General features: G+C 44.4%; 1 protein-coding gene across 2 annotated transcripts; it reads right to left on the bottom strand.

The window, feature by feature from the left end:
* Nucleotides 1-11779: 11779 nt before the first annotated feature.
* On the bottom strand, nucleotides 11780-18174 carry C18H15orf40 (chromosome 18 C15orf40 homolog). 2 transcript variants are annotated; one of them, XM_055002704.1, is made up of 4 exons: nucleotides 18024-18167; nucleotides 15910-16036; nucleotides 15156-15283; nucleotides 11780-13581 (listed from the first exon to the last, which is right to left on the bottom strand). In XM_055002704.1, the coding sequence occupies exons 1-4, from the start codon at nucleotides 18123-18125 to the stop codon at nucleotides 13489-13491; spliced, it is 450 nt and encodes a 149-aa protein (XP_054858679.1). In that variant the 5' UTR covers nucleotides 18126-18167; the 3' UTR covers nucleotides 11780-13488. The 2 variants fall into 2 exon arrangements, with proteins under 2 accessions (XP_054858679.1, XP_054858680.1); XM_055002705.1 differs by having other exon boundaries at nucleotides 13506-13585; nucleotides 18024-18174.
* Between the last annotated feature and the right edge of the window lie 389 nt (nucleotides 18175-18563).

The following is an 18563-nucleotide window of genomic DNA, read 5'->3' as shown; positions in this document are numbered from 1 at the left end:
CTGGGATGTGGAAAGTGGAGCCGCCTCCCCTAGCACTGTTCTGATTTTTCATACTTCTTCAAGCTGTCCGTTCTTGATAGGGTTGGAAAAGGCCTGCTGAACTGGACACAAGTTCTGTCTAAAATACTGAGTTTAGGGGCATCTTAAAGGCTAACAAGATTTTATTCTGGGGTATGTGGAGGTAACAAGGTGGGTCTCCCCACCTGGAGACCTCATGTACCTGGAGACTTGCTGACTGTAATTAGATATTTAAAAAAATTATTTATTACGGTCAGAGACCAAAAGTAGTAACATACAACCTACAATCAAAGTAAGTCATATTTACAGAGCTGTCCAATAAAATCCCAGAGTTCGGATTCTTAAATATTTAAAACCTTAAGACCTAAGTTCCCTAAAACCAAATTGTTAAATACTTAAATCCCTAAAATATTTAAGTATTTCCCCCTGTAAAATACTTCCTGATCTGTATGGCCTGCACAGCAAGTAATTAGATATAAATGAATGCTAAAAACTGAAGCTCCGCACGGAGTGCTACTACAAACTGAAGCCCCTACACATTTAACCTGCCTTATCAGTTCTGCGTAACACTCTTTGCATTTGCATGGTAGTTATGGACATCTAGGGATGGATGTATCTGAGTTCCGAAGTACACGACTTTTAGTGCAGAGAGACTGAAAAATGTCCCTCCAACAGGCTTCCAGAACAAACCAAAAAAGTATGCGGGGAGAGAAATCATGCAAGATAGACACGGCAACTGTGAACCTTCCCTGGTCTTGCTTCAAAAGATGATGCTTTGGCAGGGCTGTTGCGCTACATGCTATATCTCTTCAAAATCCGGTGCCAAGTTGAATTCTGTAGCTTGTATAAATGACATGAATCATGAGAAATTATTCCTGTCTGAAGTCAGAAACGATTTGACGGTGCATGACACACACACACACACCACGGCTGACTTCCGCAGCCAAAGCCACGTTCGGTTCTCTTGCTGAACAGAGGTTGACACAAAGTTCTGATTATGTGCTACAAATGTGTTTTGTTTCCCAAGGCCACACTATTCTGTGGCCATTATGTTAATCACAGTATATAAGTTTAGGGGGTTCTCTTTTTTGGGGGGCTTATTCACAAATTGTACAGAACACTGCTGCCCCCCATCACCAATGTGATGAGAAATAAGAACATTCTAAAGAAGCAGGCTTTTATTTCTAGAGAGACCATTCAGAGAAAAGCCAGTTCCCCCAGTAACGCTGGAAGGAGCAGGTGGCTAGAGGCAGGCACAGTATATTGGGTGACAGAAGTGAGATTACCCATAGGCACTCAAGGATAGGGACCAATCCTTTGGTTAAGAGCAAGAGAAAGCTACATGGCTGGTTGAAGTGAAGGAGAAAGATAAAATTAGAGTTGGATGGGGAGGAGGCGAGATGCAGTGGGTGTTTTGGACTAAAAATTATGGAATGCCTCTTGCTAGCAATGCCAGGCAGAAATGGCTTTTAATGAGCTTGTTCCCTAGCCAAGGCAATGGTGTGAACAATAAAGTGGATGAATTTTTTTAAAAAAAATTTTTAAAAAAATTTTTTAAAAAAATTTCAATTTCAAAGCCAAAATGGTTGATGTGAGCTGGATTGCTGTCACCCTTTTCCTTGGCGCAAAAACCCCAGACCAGATTGCATGTGTTTGTCATGAGTGTTCCAGGGGGAGATCAGAGACTTCCCACAGCCCCTTCATCACAATTCTTGAAGTCAAGTCTGCCTGTTGTGGCACTCTGCCCCGGCAGGTAATAGGGGCTTTTTGTTTCTATAAGGATTGTTCAAATGGTTATTTCCCCAGGTACATCGGAAAGGCAGAGGACGCAATCACCTTGCCAATGCTCAGCAAGTCTGGTGCTGTTTGATGCCCAGATGGAAGAGTAAAGCTGGCTGCAGGATTCAGAATGGTGGCCTGGGATCGGCAAAACCTAGGTTCAAACTCCCACGATGCTTGCGGGCTGACCTTGGGTTAGTGACTCTCTTGCAGTCTCACCCACCTCTCAGAACCGTCATGGAAATCTTATTTATTTATAGTCCACCTTTCTCACTGAGGTACAGGTCGGATTACTCCGCGCAAGTCATTAAGAACAAATGCTAGGATGTTCAATGAAGAAATAACAATGTGATCAATAGCTAGAACATTCAATGAATGAATAACTAGGGTATTGCAGAAATTTGAAATGGGCATAAATCAGAAACGCAGATAAAAAGGATAAAATGGAGGGAGAAACCATGTACACCACCCTGCACTCCTTGCAGAAAGAATGAACGAAATCCAGCCCTAAAGTCATAGTTGACTTATGGCGACCCCTGGTGAGGTTTTCATGGCAAGAGACTAAGAGACTAACAAAGGTGGTTTGCCATTGCCTGCCTCTGCAACCCTGGTCTTTGTTGGAGGTCTCCCATGATCCAGTTACTAACCCAGGCTGACCCTGCTTAGCTTCCGAGATCTGACGAGGTCAGGCTCTCCTGGGCTATCCAGGTCAGGGCCCTTGGAGAAAGGGTGGTCTGAATATGTTAAGAGAGGAGAGGAGCTTCCCCATATATGCCATCTTGAGTCTAATGATGAAGAAATATGAATGTACTGATACACACAATTTGGCCTACGTTTTCTCAGTGGGTTGGAGGGGAAGCCATTTTTCAGTGCACTCATACTCAGTTACTCCAATCTAACTCCGCTGATTTCAATAGGTTTAGACTGGAGTAACTCTGCACTGTGAGTCTGCTGAAGCACCTCCCCACCCCCCAAAAACTGTCCCACCTATACTATGCCAGCTGCATTGGTTGCCGGTTGAGTACAGGGTCCGGTTCAAGGTTTTGGTGTTGACCTATAAAGCCCTATGTGGACTGGGCCCAGCATATCTGCAGGACCGCCTCTCCCCATATGTACCCCAGAGGATGCTTCATTCAGCAAATAACTGTTGGTGGTCCCTGGTCCAAGAGAGGCCCGCCTGGCATCGACCAGGGCCAGGGCCTTTTCGGTCCTGGCACCAACCTGGTGGAACTCTCTGTCTGAGGAAACCAGGGCCCAGCGGGATTTGTCATCTTTCCACTGGGCCTGTAAGACAGAGATGTTCCACCAGGCATATGGTGGAGGCTAGGTTGGGCCCCCACCGGCCACACTAAAGATCTGTCCACCACCCTATATATGATCCTATATATGAGATAGGCTCTGAAATGTAGTATTTTATTGTTGCCATCAGAAGAGAAGCTGTATTGTATTTATTATTTAATGTTATTTGTATAATGTTTTATCTGTTTTTAACTGTTATTTGTGTAAATTGAAATGTTGTACTCCACCCTGAGCCTGCCTGGCGGGGAGGGCAGACTAAAAATCTAATATAATAAACAAACAAACAGAATTGACTTTGAAATTTGATTCTATTTGTTTGGCCTTTATTCAGAACAAGGGCTTCCTGCCCTATGTTCCCCTCACATATTAGCTTAGCAAGCCTAAGATTTATCACCCACGTGAAGGATCGCTGCACTTATCTTTTATACATTTAAGCATGGCATAGAAAGGTTACAGGTTGGAACTCTTGCATTTCATGGTCTTTTTAGCCTCACGGTTCATCATTTTTTCCCTCTTCACCTGTATATATATATACTTGCCTACCAGATGATGCACTTCACACAGTTGATGAAGTAGGCTCAAGCTTATGATGCCATAATAAATCTGTTCAGTCTTTGAGGAACCACGAGGCTCCTTTCTTCTTGCTGTAATCTTCCATATTCTAAGATTAGTTCAACTACTATAAGTTGAATGCAATGGGAACAGACATCTTTACAACAGCCCTCTAATACAAACCAGTGTTGTCATACTCGTATGGCAGAGGCTGAGAGCAGCGTTGGTAGCATTTGGCCAACTATGGAATTTATGGTTGAAGTGAGGTATCAGCCAGGGCATTACCTGTTCACAGCTTATAGACGAAGGCTTCTCTTGTGCTCACTCCCACCAGAGGGCTTCATTTACTGCTTACCTCAACCATATCACTGCCTCCTGGGACCTGATTTCATGATGTGCCTGCTTTTGTTGCCAGGAAGGAGACTCTGCCCAGGACAACAGAATGCTGGGAATAAATTCTTCTTCCCCGAAGGAAAATCTCTTGTAAACATCCTGATGTAACAAAAGCCTCCAGAGATTCCATACTCTTTGCTAATACACTTAACTGTGGAAAGCTTACGGCTGATTCTAGTCACAAACTGCCTACCATTATAGCCGGCCTGATTGCATTTTCCAGCTGAGTGCTTTATGGCACCTTGACAGAAGTTTTGCAGCACTTTTTCGGCAAGAGACCCACTGCCTTTCAGTCCATAGACAGCTGCTGTTTCATCAAAAGGACGCAAGAGGAGCTACGACTAGAAAGATCATGATGGGAATGAATGGCAACCAATAGTGCAGTTTTCAAGGCAAGAGACTAGCTGAAGTGATTTGCCATTGCCTGGCTGTGCATAGCAACCCTGGCCTTTTTTAGGAGGTTTCCCACAATTACTAACTAAGGCCAACCCTGCTTAGCTTCTGAGATCTGACAAGATCACAGTTGCCTGGATTTAGCATGGGTTATTTTTCCCTGAACTTTCTGGACTTAAAAAAAAAGAAAAGTACAGAAATACCATATCATAGGGATACATATGCTGTGTCTGCATGGCATGAAGAAAGTCTCAGAGAGAATCCTTTGCCCCTACAACAACCCTGTGGGGTAGACTAGAGAAAGTGACTGGCCCAAAGTCATGCAAAAGGCTTCATGGTGAAGTGGGGGTGTGAACCTGGCTCTCCCACATACTAGTCAGACAGTCAAACTGTTAAAACCACATGAGGACTAGAAACATACTTTTCTTTTACAGTGAACACACATACAATCCATGTACAATGTACACTTGACTATATGCATGTACAATAATTCTCATGGTACATTCAAAACATGAACAGCTAGTGGAATGTGTGATTGAAACCATACATTTATCCAGGTACATTTAAAAAGTGAACGTATATTGGTTCTTTCTCACAAACAAGTATATGTATTTACATGCAAGATGTGTGCGTGTGTGTTCACTGTAACTTGTGAACAGGGCAAGGTGGCGATGGTGGGAAACTCGTAAGTTTCAGATCTAAAGAAGTGCCTACCCATAAGCCAAGCGTCTCACAGAGTGGCCTGCTATGTGCCCTGGGACTGAGCATGAAGATTTGGCTTCTTGTTATTAATTCTGAAAGATTCTGCCTTAGAGCAGTGCCAGAGAGAGAGAGAGAGAGAGAGAGAGAGCTCACATTGCAGTCACTGAATTGAATCAGTGCTTGTGGATTCTCTAAGAGCAAATGACTGGAGACGCTTCTGACGGAGTTACCAATTTAGCACAATGGGGGATTTGCAAGAGCTCTCACAACACTTTTGCATTCCCATTTGCTGAAGAACCCCCCAACCCCCCACCCCGCCCGAGTGCTTGCTTGGCTGCTATGGCAGAGGGAATCTGCCAGCATCTCACAGTAATTACAGGGTGTTAGTTTTGCCTCACTGCAAAAGATAACAGCCCCCGCCCCCCTGCCCCCGCATACACTGGGGAAAATGATTAGGACTTGGCAAATACCAAGAGATTTTGATGAACCAAATAGATTTAATTAGATTTTTTTTTTTGGTAGGGAAAATTAAAATTCTTTTGTGGTGGCTTCATTTAATTGAGTAAAATGCGTTCATCTCATTTGTTCTCCAAAGAAGTGTATGTTATCAGCCATGCTGCAAATTTTAACTAATACAATTTAATCGGTTAAAAGCTTCTGATCAATTAATAACATTTTTTAAAAATGTTAATATTTAATGGAAGCACTTAGAAAAATTGCAGATAGTAGGTGTCATCTTTGAAGACATGCCCCCCTCCCTGTTACTCACATATCAGAGGGAATGCCTTTGTTTATTGGCTTAGTTTATTTCTCCACCCAGCCACCCTGTGTTTCCTCCAACGATGTAAAGTAGAGATGGGCACGAACCAGAAAAAAAGTGAACCATGCGGTTCGTGGCTCGTCACATTTCATGAACCACAAACCACGAACTTTCACAAACCTGCCCCGGTTCACGAATTGGTTTGGTTTTGGTTTGTGAAAATGTCACTTCCGGGCCAGGAGAAGGTCACTTCCAGGTCAGCAGAAGGTCATTTCTGGGTCAGCAGAAGGTCTGCAGGAAGTTCATTCCCTGTTGCCTAGGCAACAGATTGATCGGCGCCAGTCTGTCTGCAGTGATGAACTGAAAAACGAACCAAATGAACCAGCCTAAAGTTCGTGGTGGTTAGTCAGAAATGGGATCTGACAAACCACAAACCGGCCTGGTTCGCCACGAATTTTGGGTTGTATTTCGGTTTGTGCCCATCTCTAATGTAAAGATGATGTCTGTGATTCTCCCCTCCTCTATCTTTACTACAACCCTGTAATGTATGATAGTCAGAGAGAGGATGACTAGTTGAAGGTATGTTTCACAGTAACTGGGGATTTGAATCACAGTTGTCTTAATTCTAGTCCAACACTGACTACTACAGCACACTTCTAAGCTTGATGCCTCACACAGCATGGTCATACCTCAACCACAAACCAAAGAACCCTCCCCCCTTCAAAATTCTTGTTATACACTTACACAAATGAATTCAGATGTAGTAACACATTTACTAAAACTCACACAATGGGCTAGCAGCGCCAGTCTGTGTATATTTTACTCAGAAGGAATCGCACAGAGTTTAACCATGTTTACGATCAAGTTTAGTGCAGCCTAAGATTCCTCTAATTTGTTGACGGCCCTTGCTATAAGCCCTCTAAGATGACAGTTCCAGTATTTTAGTGAAGCAAGACACAAGAGGCTCGGTCAGTGATGCAAGTTGTCTCAGCTCCAGTGACGCCCCTGATGCGGGCTGCAAATAATCAAGTCAGATTTGGCTGGGCAGCTATAGAACATTGACTAGATTTTGCACCAATCAAGAGCTCTGCTCCAAACCTGTGAGCATTTACTTCCCAAATAAACCCACAGAAGTGGTTCTTCCGTTTACCATGCACAAGTGTCACACAAACTTGTTTATACTAGGTATGCTTTTAACCCATTAGCTGTCTTGGCAGCCCTGGTGAGGACAGAAGTGTGGGGCGTAAGTTTTGTAAATAAATAAAAATATATACTTTTGATACAAAGAACCATGTAAAGCAGAATGAAGTCTGCTATAAGCTGTTCTGCACAAGAGTTCATGTAGTGCTATAATGGGCAGGTTCTAGAGCAGTTATCATGTTTATGCTTGGGCTCCCCAACCCCTTACACATGCAGAACATCTTTGGATTCCGTTTTGCCTTCTCTCGTGCAACATTTGCACACAAGGACAGCCTTTCCATAAGTGGAAGACATCTCACAGACAGAATGACACTTTTGGACCTAGCCAATGGTTTTCCAGTATAGCGTTTATTTTTTGGGAAGCAACCGGAACATACTTAACGTGATAAGTCTTGTCACCCTCAAGGAGGAGCACATGAAATTTAGCTTTAGTTTAAAGCAGGAAGAAATTGGGAAAACCATTTCAAATGGTGGTGTAGTGTTTTCCCATCTTCTTCCCTTGTTTATGCATATCCTGTTTGTAACCAGAAGATAACTCTGAGAGCTTTGCAAAGGCACAGATGTCTCTTAGGTGCCTGGAAGGGATTAGATACTTAAGTTCCCCCATGTACTCTAATAGGATCTTCCATCCCACAAACTGTCTGCTCACATGTAATAAAAGCATTAAAGGCTTAACAGAAATCTTTAATAACCCCCCCCCCCAAAATACAGCACTTTGGTTCAAGCAGTCTGCCCACTAAGGAACGCAAGTAAAACCAGCACTCCATGGATACCTGCTAATCACCTAGTCCTCATGATTAACCACATAACTTTCCTGGATACAGGGAAAAAAAGGAGAAGCAGCAGCAGCTATTAGGGGCATAATTCTTTGTTAAAAAAATGGAAAAAGAGAACGTACAAAAACAATCTGCTAGCTGTTCTGCTGGATATGTGGATCTACATGGCCACTGGAAACCCGAGGATAATATTATTTCCATCACAGGCCCCCTCTTTCCTGTTCTGACACAAGCACTGAGCTGAAAGCCAGCTGCCAGGAGACATTTCGAGGCACTCCCATCATGTTCTCTGCGAACATCCCCTTCATGGAGCACAGGCACAGCGACACGCAGCCAACGCTGTAAAATTACCTCCAACAAGCCAAGCAGAATTGCTAAGAGCTCAGTGAACTGAGACCTACAGAAAAGTCAGAGGAGCTTAATTTAAACTCTACAGGATTTCCATTAAAAAAACACAGTAGAGATGAATCCGCGTATCTTGCAGCGCCAGATATCTGTCGCCATAGGGAACCCAAGACATTGACTTGGCAATGGTTCATTTCATTGGGTTTTGGAAATTTAACTTGTGAAAGATGCATGTTGCTCTAGTAGAAAGATATTTTAAGTGGCAATCAGAGGGTGGGAAAAGGAGTTTCCAGCCATTATATGTTAAGGCAGTAAATGCCAAATTCTATGCTGCAAGGAATTAGTTCATTAAAAAGTACATAAATGCCTTCTGGGGGCCCAAAACACCTATCCCAAAGAAAACTTTGTCCGTGCTACAGCAAAAGATAACATAGCCCCACCTTGCCGGTCTTCTTTTGCATTAGGTGCATACAGCTCCATTTCGGACCTTTCCTCTTATTCTCTCCGCCCCCCCCCCCCGCCCCCCAGCCAAACACACCTTTTCTTTTAACAGCGTTACAGGAGGACAGAGATAAAACCACTCAAGTCAGGCGCAATAAATGTTTTTATAATATCTGCTCCCTATTTCCCTTTCCTCTTTCCCAGCAATTTGAAAGAAGGCCCCTCACTGTTGCTATTCTTCAGGGACTTTTCTTTTTGGTCAGGTTAATGATAGTATCATACAGGGCTTTTTACTTGATTGTAAGCAGCCTCATTAATCTGGATAAGGATGGAAGCATGAGGAAGAAGCATTTTACTTACAAAGCTCTAAACAGGATTCGAACTCCCAGCAAAATGGAACACACAGTGGGAATGGTTCACTAATACGCCACCCAGTGGTTAATGGGTGGCAAGGCATCTTTCCGAGATCCAAGAACAAGAACCAAATCTGCGTAATACCTTCTCTTAGGATCAATCAAACTGACACAAAACACTGTGCAAGCATTCGAGCTCAACAGAGCTCTTCATCAGGCTAGAGGTTACAAAGTATTTTTTTTTAATTGAGGGGGAAAACAGATTTTGCAGGTTATTTATTTATTTTATTGAACGTATACCTCACCCTTTCCACGAATGGGCTCAGGGTGGCTTACAACAGAAATTATACAATTAAAACATCATAAAAATATAAAACCAATTTGACAGCTAAAATCCAGGCACCTTTAAGATCTGGACCTGTCTTGTCAGCACTCAGTGTTACAGTGCTGACAGGCTTATGATTTCGTTGCGCTGGTGTTCAATTTCAGCACCTGCCTTCTGAGAAGTAGCAAACAGGTGAAGGGTTACCTTATTTGAAAAAATCAAAGTCCAAATGTCACACTGATGGAGAGGCGAGATACAAATCTTTCAAAACAAAAGGCAAAAGAGAGGGATGCAAAATTAATATGTAGACTTTCACCATTTCACACAGCTTGAAAACATTTTATCCCCCCATAACATTTGGCTAAGTGCCCCCGTGGCGCAGAGTGGTAAGCTGCAGTACTGCAGTCCAAGCTCTCTCTGCTCACAGCCTGAGTTCGATCCTGGCGGAAGCCAGGTCCAGGTAGCCGGTTCAAGGTTGACTCAGCCTTCCATCCTTCCAAGGTCGGTAAAATGAGTACCCAGTTTCCTGGAGGTAAAGTGTAGATGACTGGGAATGGCAAACCACCCCGTAACAAAAAGTCTGCCAAGAAAACGTCGTGATGCAACATCCCCCCATGGGTCAGTAATGACTCGGTGCTTCCACAGGGGACTACCTTGACCTTTAACATTTGGCTAGATAAAAATCACTCGAGGGGGTTGGAATCAAGCCTGCCGCCCCCCCCCCCCCCGTGAGCGACCCCTGAATTAGAATGCTTTGCAGCAGGAGTATCCCGACTTTCAGGTGTCCTTGGGCTTTAAAATAGTCTAGCTGGAGGAGCAACCTGGATTTTAGAAGCAAGGTGACTGGGCAAAAATAGCAACCCTTATTATGAGGCAGAAATTAAGCTGAATCAAATCTACTGAAGAAGCCTCCTGTGACCACAGCTGATAATACATTTCAGACTCAGCAGAAGATTCTCTAATGGAGTTCCAGAGGAAAATATAAGACCATCAAGTTATTAAGAGGCCACCTTGTACTTTCGTTGCTAAAAACGCTGCCAAGGACTAAGCTTCAGATGCTACTTGACAATTCTCCGCTGGGGAAGAAGGGCCTTTTGGTAGCTTTCTTGCAATTTTCCTTGCAGCGGGGTGTAGTTCAGCGAGCTTGCAGAGACCTGAAATGTACTCCAGACTCAGAGCTGTCAGAAGCATTAGAAGCACTGAGCAGCGCACTTATAGTTAAAGGGAAAATGCCCGGCAGGGAGCCACACAACCTCAGCCTAGTTCCAAAAGGCAGGACAAGCCAGCCTTTGGTTGACAACACACACGAGGCAAAAAAAACCTTACTAAATCTGCACACAAAGGACAGATACAGCAGATCTACACTTGACACACAAACTGGGGAGGAAGAAAGGGAAACTGCTAGAGGGAATAGGGGAGGCTCCTGTCTATACCATAATTCGCAGGGAGCCCAGTTACATCACACTGCACACAGAGATCAGGGATCCTCGGGCATTTCCCCCATCCCTTTTTAAAGCAAGTTCTTAGCCTTTACAGCTCTGAGCATATTTTAAAGTGTATGGGAAGCCAGAGAAGGGACTAAATAAAGTCTCCAGTGCTCAGGAGCAGAGTGTCAAGCAAAAGCCCAACAAACAATAATTGTGACCTACCTTGGTTCCCCCCGCTGGGGAGAAGAGAGTACAAATATTTAAATACGGTACAGTGGCCGATGATCCCAGATGTGCCCCCCTCTTTTGTGCTGTTCCCACAGATTTAAAGGGCTCCCTTGGAGTCAGGGTGGCACCCTTAACCGGCTAGGCTCGAAAGAGGACTCCCCACCAAGCCATCTTGGATGTCACTGTACTTGACCACAGGCCTTTGGACATGTAAGTGACTGTGCCCTTGTGCAAAGAGGCTCAAAACCTAGGTGAAAAAGTGTGCTGGCAGAGCAGAGCATCCCCCCCTGATGGGGAAAGAGAGGTTAAGACATTCAGATGGAGAAGAGAGAAAGCTGAAACAAACTGGAGCTCAGCTGGTTCAGGATATTTAAGACACACACAAGGAGGAAATAATGAGGGTAAAACAAAGTAATGAAGACAAAGCTCCTGTCTTTTCCTGGCCAGAGGAAGCTGCACTTCCCAGCCACAAGTTATTGAAAACACTGTCAGTTTCAAAGGCTTATTGAGATGGATGGAAGAGAGAACGGAGACCTAAAGAGCTTCAGAAGTGAGCCTGTGGGTATGTTGATAGCGGAACAGGGAGAGAGACAGAGGCAAGAGACAATAAAAGGTGGACTGAGTCAGAAAGGAAGGGAGCAAAGAATAATTGAATGTCCTTAATTAGTAGGCAAGAGCAACTAAATGCATACAGTCATTTGGGGGGAGGAGGAAGAGAGTCAGCACCTATTAATACTAGAGGGAAAAAACCCAAGTTACAAAATAAACGCAGCAAGACTGTATGTATGTATGTTTTTATTTTGCACAAAAAGCGAATGTAGTATTGACTGCAAAAACCAACTACTGGAGCACCTCAGCGTTCTTTAAAAGAACAAAAACAAATCTCTTGATTTTATGATTTCAAAGGTGTGTTTGAAAGCGTAAGGCAAACACCCGGTGGTTCTCAGAATCCAAGATTTCTTTCTGTGTCCTGTGAAGCTCATTACCTCTTCCCATCAGCAGCAAAATATTATGCAAAAGAATGGCCTAATTATGCAAAAACTGCAGATCGATATAAAATGAACCATGCAAATGCCATGTGTGACTTCACAAAGGATGTTGCTTTGTAACAGCTCAGACCACTGGGCCATGGAACCCAGGACAATCCCCTCAGACAGGCGGTAGTTGTCCAAAGACTCCGGTCTTTGCCTAGCTTGTTATCTGTAGTCCTTCCTAAAACATGGAATGAAGCCGGGACCTTCTGCATAGAAAGCATTTTTTCTACCACCAAGGGGAGAGACCTTTGTCTGGCTGTAGCTTCCTTCCCAACACAAGGCCCTAATGTCTTGAAGGTCTGAGCTGAGCAGTTGTCTCCCCCTCCTCCTAGTAATTTTCGGATTGAATTTCCTTACTATGCTCCAAAGTGGTGAATACTTTGGTTCGGCTCAATGGGTGTCTAAGTCATTCCGGGTGTTTTTTTGCAGCCACACTGGAGAAACCACCAAATAGTCATTTTCCTATTCGAGTAAACAGAAGTCTCCAACAGATGCAAACAATCAAGCTGACAGCATGACAGACTCACTTTATTTTAAAGCAGACCAGTCCCTAAGGCACCCCGACTGCCATCAAGGCAGCAGCCACAGTGTGACCGGGAAAAAGAGATCCAGAATACCCAGGTACGGAATACAGTCAGAAAACATTAACACCAGTGAAAAAGTTAGGAAGCTCTTGGGCAGAATGTAGCAAAATCAGCATTCAGGCAAGCTGAAAAAAGCTTCTTTAACTTCAGGGAGGAAACGGGGCCTGCACGGTTGTTTCCCCAAACCAAACTGGAACAGAAACACAGGCTGTCAGTAGCACTCCCTCGTTTATGATGTATTCATGCATGCCAAGTGACCGTGAGCTGAAATCTTTGCATAACGTTTCATTCACCTTGGGGGAAAGAGACTAACATGAAAATAAAAATAGATCTTCCCAGTATTGTCCAGATGCCAAGTGTGAAGACATGCAACTGTTTTTACCAACAGTGGTACAAGAGAGGAATCACTGCCTGTTGGGGGATAAAGTTCACTGTCTGTGTTTTGCTGTTGCCTTTGGTCAAGAACGTTTTTGGCAGGTTATTGAAACGGTGCAAAAATCTGCAAACTTTCTTTTATCAGAGATGCCAATGGGATGAGCGAACACGCCAAGGACAGCAATGCCTCTTACGACACCACCTTCAGTGCAATGAAAAAAACTGCTTGTTTCCAGCCTGACTAGATATGTTATTTTTGGAGGCACTCAATCATAATTAACATGCAGGTCAATGAAGAGTCTTCAGGTTGTGGCATCTTTTGAGATTATTTTAAATAAAACCACAGTTTCTGTACCTTCCCTTCCCTTGCTGTACATCTTACAGTCACCTACAAGAGTTAATGTCTTCTCACTGTCATTGGTGTGTGCTTGGACCTAACCTTTTTGCCACATCCAGTAAAAAAAACTTGGTAAAACATGGCATGTTCAGCACTGCTAGATGGTCTCAGCTCCCAGCTTCTTTTTTCAGCCGCTCTAAGACTTCCTCGGGAGTCACAGGTGCCAAAATCTTCACTACTTTTTCTCGTGATTTAGCACCCTGTCTCGTCATGTTAAAAAAAAAAAAGAATTTTAGACGGTTTTCCAAATTGAGATACACAGAACACTGGGTATTTTAAAAGCAGTATTGTTACTTGTGATTGCAAGAGAGATAGAGTTGGCATTTGATTGGAGTGGTGGAGAGTACGCTGAAGTCATAGCTGACTTACGGTGGGGTTTTCATGGCAAGAGACTAACAGAGGGGGTTTGCCATTGCCCCACCTCTGCAACCCTGGTCTTCAATGGAGGTCTCTCATCCAATTACTAACCAAGGCTGACTCTGCTTAGCTTCTGAGATCTGATGAGATCAGGCTCACCTGGGCTATCCAGGTCAGGGCAGGCATTTGATTACTTAAAGAAATATAGCCACAGTCAATTAATTGGTCACGTAGAAGCCAAGTATTTAAAACAATGATTCATCAGAATACACCAACGGAGAGAATTATGTAATTAACTCAAATTGCCTATTATCCTCAAGAACATGCGGCAGGGATGGCTAGACCACAGTCGCACTCACCGGTTGATGGGATTCTTGCAAACTGGCCTATGCGGACCTTGGCCTAATTCAATATGCCATTTTTACACCTTTAAACAAGACTGCATAGTCAGCATTCATCGCCTAACACCCAGGGATCATTTCGTAGAAAAAGAGCGGGAGGAACTCATTAGCATAACTCATTAGTATATGCCACGCCGCTTGCCATCACTGGAAGTGTTATTAGTATAAGTGATTTGCATATGCCACACCCCCTAACATCACCTATTCTGGCTGTTTTGGACCCAATCCTGGCCATTCAGGGCCGAAATTGGGCCCAAAATGGCAAAAAGGGGCTCCAAAATGGTCAGGATCAGGTCACTGATGAGCAGGAGAGTGATCAACCACCCGTCAGAGGCCCGATCCGCGCTGTTTTGGCCCCAATCCAGGCTGAAACGGGCCCAAAATGGCCGAGAGTCAGGTGGGCGGGGCCACCTGACATGTGACCTCTTTGGGGAACTACCAGAACTGCGTTCCTGTGCGTTCCCCCTCAAAATGAGCCCTGCTAACACCAATACACTATATCTTAACTGCTAAGAAATCCTGAGTATGTACATTTTTTAAAAAATTTAGCACACGAGTGGACCACAGGGATGCTAGTTAAGAAACAACATAGATCAAACTAGATTGAAGGCAACTCTCCTAGATGTAGAAGACTTCATAGCCTAGCCTTTCTCAGAAGCTTTTCAGAAATTACCACTTTTGAATGGAGTATAAAATGCAAGCATCTTTTGGGGGGGGGAGAAGGGGGTCATCTGGGGTTTTATTCCATTGGTTTTACCTTGTAATGTTTTAACTGTGAGTCACAAAGAAAGGTGAGCTATAAATATTTTTAACATTTTAATAAACAAACAAATAACCTAGAGCACATGAATGCTCCTCTTCCCCTAAGCAGATTAAATGAATTCATTCTGGTAAATGGAGTCCAGCCAAAGTGGTCTCTCCCTATTGGCATAAGTGGCATAAATTTCAGAAGCCCAGGGTGAAAACATACTAGAACAAAAAAAACACATGCTAGAACAGAACTCAGTGCCCCATACCTTTTCTAACACTACTTCGCTTTTCTTAACCTCGAGGACCTTGGCGAGATAGCGGCATAGCTCTGCGTTGGCCTCCCCTTCAGATGGAGGCGCGGCAATGGCCACACCCACTGCTTCTGTCATCAGATCTGTAATTAATAAATTCAAGATTTTTTTGTCCCTGAAATTCTGTTGCGGTGGGAAATATTGGATACTACCAAAGAGATCCCACTGACGAAGTGTAGATGAAACGCACAGGGGTGGATAACAGAACAAAACTCTTTTTCCCACTGCACCGGGTTTTTTTGTTCTTTTGCTCTCTCTCTGGTATGGCCCTTTTCTCCTGAATTCAAAATAATTTTCAGCCAGATTATTCCCAAAGCAGGTTACAACTAATGTACCGACAAAAAGGCAGTATATATATATGCATTACATAAACAGATTATCAATGTGCCCACTAAACATTTTATACAATAGGTTACATTGGTATAAGTCCTACTAGTACAGCCCCAGCCCCAATTTATATCTTGTCCCTTGCAAAAATAACCCATTTGTAGGTTTTAGGCAGTTTATAATATCATTGGATATGAACCCCTTCTGTTCTCCCACTGTACAGTCCAGACATAAAATAGTTAAGATGCTATGAAAACCTTAAAAATTAAGAAGGGTAATGCATTGTAGATATCAAGCTCTTAAAAAAGTATCTTAAGAAGCTACATTTGGTAGTTGCAGAAACAGGATCTATAAAAACAAGGAGTCTGGGTTTCTGAAATACCTGTTACAGCATTTCGTTTAGATCCTGGTTTGGCATGAACAGCAATGGTGACAGAGCCGGTTTTATCAGCTGCCACGGGGCTTGAAGGAACACGAGAAGTGGCTGTATCTTGACTCTTTGCCTTCCCCTGAATAAGAGATGAAAAAACGAAAACAATGTCACCTATACGAAAGTGCAGGAGAGCTGACCCCCGAATCAAAACACTTCCTAGGTAGGTAGGTGGACGGATGAACGGATAGATAATCTCCCCGGCAAGAGCTGAGAGGAAACAAGGCAATTTGCCTCTCACAGTGCTCGTCTTCCAGATGATAAATAACAACATCCACATGACTTTAAAGAGCATTCAAAGGGCTTAATATATTACTTCAGCAGTTCTTGCAAGGTAGGCTAGTACTATCATTCCATGTTGCAGATCTCCCCATTGTCCAGACTCGGGGCGGAACGAGTGTTTTGTATAAGAACACATGAAGAGCCCTGCTGGATCTTGTTCCATCTAGACCAGCATCCTGTTTCACACAGCAGCCAACGAGTTGCCCAGAAGGAAGGGCCAAAAAGCAGGGCACAAAAGCCAAAGCTCTCCCCTGATGTTGCCTCCTAGCACTGAGGGTGCAGACTTACTGCCTCTGAGTGTGGAGGTATCATCTGCATACTTAGCCACTACATTGCTCACCTCCAATCTCAAATAATTTATGAATAAATTAGAAGGCACTGCCACCGATTAGGGTCGCCAGGTGTCTGGACAGTCTGGTATCTGGGGGAACTGTCCAGGAAAACCATCCCCCAAATACCAGACATCTAGGCTGGGCCAGGGAAGTGGTCTTCCAGTCCAGCCTCCTGAGCCTGCGCTCGCCTCCCAGGAGTGACTGGTTAGCCAGCCCGGGCACCCGCCTAGTCTCCTGTGGCTGCACAGCACAGCTGGGTCATGGAAGTGGCCTGCCACCCCCAGCTGCCTGGGTGGCCTCCTGAGGCAGTGTGGCACTGCCTAGGAGGAGGACCAGAGGGAAGGGGGGGGGGATCCCAGGAATGTGTGTGAACTGTGCGCGTACATGGAAGGTAAGCCCCCCGCCCCCCCTGGGGTCCGCTATTAGGCTGGACCCCATCTGGCAACTGTAGTCTCAAAACTGATCCTTGTGGGGTCAATCTGTTCACTTCTCTCTGTTGCAAGAGAAGTCCATTTAGTCCTACTTTCTGTTCCTGTTCTTAACCCATAAGAGGACTCTTATCTCATGACTGCTAAGCTTGCTCAAGAGCTTGAGGCACCTTGTCAAAAGCCTTGTATGTATGTGCACACACACAAACAACAGGGTGTGGGAGGCAGGGTGAGGCTGAGAAACAGCATTTTACCAAAGGCCAGTTATTATAGTTATGGTAGAGGTGAGCTGTGAACCAGAACTTCCCTTTTGACACTTGGCTGTCTTCGGTCCCTAGGCTACAATGGCTCAAACAACGCAGGTAGTTTCCTGCAGGCTTGGTTGACTGCAACAAAGGAACACGGCCATCGCAACACCTTGGCATAAGTCCCATGTGACACAATAAGGGGCTGGAACGGTGAAGTGACAGAGACTCATGAAAATCCATGTTTTGGAATGGTTCCCTTATTTAAAAAACTCCATGCAACTGGAAAACTAACATAGCAAGAAAACAGGGACCAGGGAAGCTTTCCTCGTGCAGAACTAGATTTCTGTTTACAAGGGTTTTTTTTAATGGAAAGAAATATTCTAAGATGGAATTTCAGTCCATTCTACCGTTTTAGCCTGTGAGGAAAGAACTTAGCAGTGCAATCCCAGGAAAAGTACTCCAGTCTAAGTCCCCTGATTTTAGTGAGCTTAGCCTGGAGTAACTCTTTAGAATTGCACTGAAAAAGGAGCAACGTTTACACCGCGGAGAATTCTCTCCGCACACATAAAGGTCACTCTCTCCCTTCAGTCTCTATGATTGAAGTTCTCTATGCCTTTCCTAGAGTGGCCACCACTTCCGCTTAACAACGGACGTATCCCTCAGTTTATTCTACTTTCTTGTTCTGGTCCGTTGCCATCCCCCTTCCGGGTGCCAGTCCTTAACCTGAAACTCAAGGTCGTCTTGCTAAGCCTCCCCATCCCTCCCGGACAACCAACCTTCCCGGGCATGGCGCCGCCGAACCCTCTCCTCACAGCACCCAGAAGAAGATGCCACAAAGGCGGGCCCCGACGGAAAGCAGGACGGGCCAATGCGAGCATTGCGGCCGTTAGCAACCGCCCCTACTTCATGCACGCATGCGTAGTAGAGCACGCCTTCCGTGATGAACAGAAAGGCGCTCCCCTCCAGGCGGTGTGCTACCGCGCTTGCGCATGAGTACTAGCAAGACGCTGCAGAAGTTAAAAAAGGATCTATGGGTAGGCACAGAAGCTGAAATTTGGAAGGTCGCTGTTCGCTTGAGGTCTGTTCCGCGTGTCCGTTGAACTACAAAGCATGAAAGCAGAAAAGGCACTCTGCACATGCTTAATGTATGCATTCCCTTTCTCCCCAAAAACACTTTGTAAATATCAAATGAACACAAGGTAACCTGCCATTTTTTTAGGTGTTGAAAACAGAAAACTCCTTCCTGCCGCCTATCAATTGATCTCGATGGGACATGAGAAAAAGGGCAGACCCCTCCCTGCGATGCCTGGGGCTGA

Source organism: Eublepharis macularius, chromosome 18 (genome assembly GCF_028583425.1).
Source record: "Eublepharis macularius isolate TG4126 chromosome 18, MPM_Emac_v1.0, whole genome shotgun sequence".
NCBI lineage: Eukaryota > Metazoa > Chordata > Lepidosauria > Squamata > Eublepharidae > Eublepharis > Eublepharis macularius.
Note: the sequence above shows the minus strand (reverse complement) of the source record. Positions and strands in the feature narration are given on the sequence as shown.

Excerpts from the sequence above, each read along its gene's own strand:
- C18H15orf40 (XM_055002704.1), bottom strand. The coding sequence starts at position 18,125 with ATGCTCGCATTGGCCCGTCCTGCTTTCCGTCGGGGCCCGCCTTTGTGG. Across the intron at positions 15,284-15,909 it reads TAAACGAAATGCTGTAACAG|ATCTGATGACAGAAGCAGTG; the intron begins GTATTTCAGAAA and ends TATTAATTACAG. Across the intron at positions 13,582-15,155 it reads GCGAAGTAGTGTTAGAAAAG|GGTGCTAAATCACGAGAAAA; the intron begins GTATGGGGCACT and ends ATGACGAGACAG.